The sequence below is a fragment of the Hyaena hyaena genome, unplaced genomic scaffold (assembly GCF_003009895.1).
Source record: "Hyaena hyaena isolate Hyena2069 unplaced genomic scaffold, ASM300989v1 scaffold_6, whole genome shotgun sequence".
Lineage (NCBI taxonomy): Eukaryota > Metazoa > Chordata > Mammalia > Carnivora > Hyaenidae > Hyaena > Hyaena hyaena.
In genome coordinates, this window is record NW_024080638.1 from 3534994 (window position 1) to 3536343 (window position 1350).

Here is a 1350-nt window from a genome sequence, read left to right on the forward strand (position 1 = left end):
AAAAAAAAAAAAAGAAAAGAAAAGAAAAAAGAAAAAGAGAATCCAAAGAACATAGAAATACTGATAATATTTAAAGGGGTAACTAGGGGAAAAATTGGTTTTATTTTGGACCTGTACTGGACAAAGCATTCAGTATGCGTGTCAGTAACCAGCGATTTATAAAGGGCTGTACAAGAGCTAGAAGACAATGGAAGGCTAGGACCAGATAACCTGGAGTGGGATGTCCTAAAGACAGGGCAGTGTATCCATTAAAACATACATTTTCTCGTTTGTACTAGACCGGTGAAGGCAAGAAGAAAGGGTTCCCTCATAAAGAGGGTCGAGTCAATGGGGAGACCAGGTTTCTGTCATAGATGTTTCTAGGCCAGTCCTGAACAGGGTGTGGTGACACCACTGACATCACAATGTCTGAGCCTTCATATAGGCAGCTCCCTGACGGGTGAGGGGCACACTTGGTAGGAGAAGGCACTGGCATCCAGTGGTGCACACTGATGCACCCAGGCCAGCAGGACAGAACCCAGCAAAGAACATGATGTCTGGGAGGCGAGGCCGCCGCAACTCTTCCAGAGGTCGGAGGCGCGCTCTCTCCCGCTCCAGGAGAGCCGAGCTGCAGTTCCCAGTCAGCCGTGTGGAGCGGCTCCTGCGAGAGGGTTGCTACGCCCAGCGCCTGAGCCGGGCCACACCAGTCTTCCTGGCCGGCGTTCTGGAGTACCTGACATCCAACATCCTGGATCTGGCAGGCAAGGAGGCTCTCAGTAACCACAAGATGCGCATCACCCCAGAGCACGTGAAGAGGGCACTGGGCAGCAACCAGCACCTCAGCCGCCTCCTTGAGGAGAATGTCTCCTCTTGGGTCATTCAGACGCCCCAAGTTAAGAAGTGCTGAGGCCTGGGTCCCCGAGCCAGCCCCCTCCTCTAGACTCCAATGCCGCCCATAGATGAGGGAGGCCTGGCCTTCTGTCAGCACATGCAATTAAAGGATCTGAATCCAGAAAGAAAATAAAAATTTTAAAAAACCCAATAATCATTGATCGTAGCATGTATAAATGGTATAACTGTAGTTGTTTCACACATTAGAGTAAATGCTATACAGCAATAATAATGAATCACTGCTACATGCAACATGAATAAATCTAATCAAAATGTTGAACAAAAGCTAGTTAAAATGAATCTATGAATTCATTTATTTGAAATTTAAAAACAGGAAAGAAACAATATATTGGATAGAAATCAGATAGCAATTATCCATTGTAGGGTAGTAAATGGACGGGAGGAGGAGGGGAAGAAGGTTTCTGGAATCCTGGTGATGTTTTACTTCTTGATCTAGTTCTGGTTATGTGAGTGGGTTCA

The 1350-nt window shown here is 46.7% G+C and overlaps 1 protein-coding gene across 1 annotated transcript; it reads left to right on the forward strand.

Moving 5' to 3' along the window:
* Positions 1-456: 456 nt before the first annotated feature.
* On the forward strand, positions 457-1024 carry LOC120237520 (histone H2A-Bbd type 1-like). The gene has a single exon (XM_039240873.1). It carries the CDS (start codon positions 530-532, stop codon positions 884-886), a length of 357 nt encoding a protein of 118 aa, XP_039096804.1. The 5' UTR covers positions 457-529; the 3' UTR covers positions 887-1024.
* The last annotated feature ends 326 nt before the right edge of the window (positions 1025-1350 follow it).

Bases quoted from the DNA above. Each gene is read 5' to 3' on its own strand.
- LOC120237520 (XM_039240873.1), top strand. From the start codon at position 530: ATGATGTCTGGGAGGCGAGGCCGCCGCAACTCTTCCAGAGGTCGGAGG.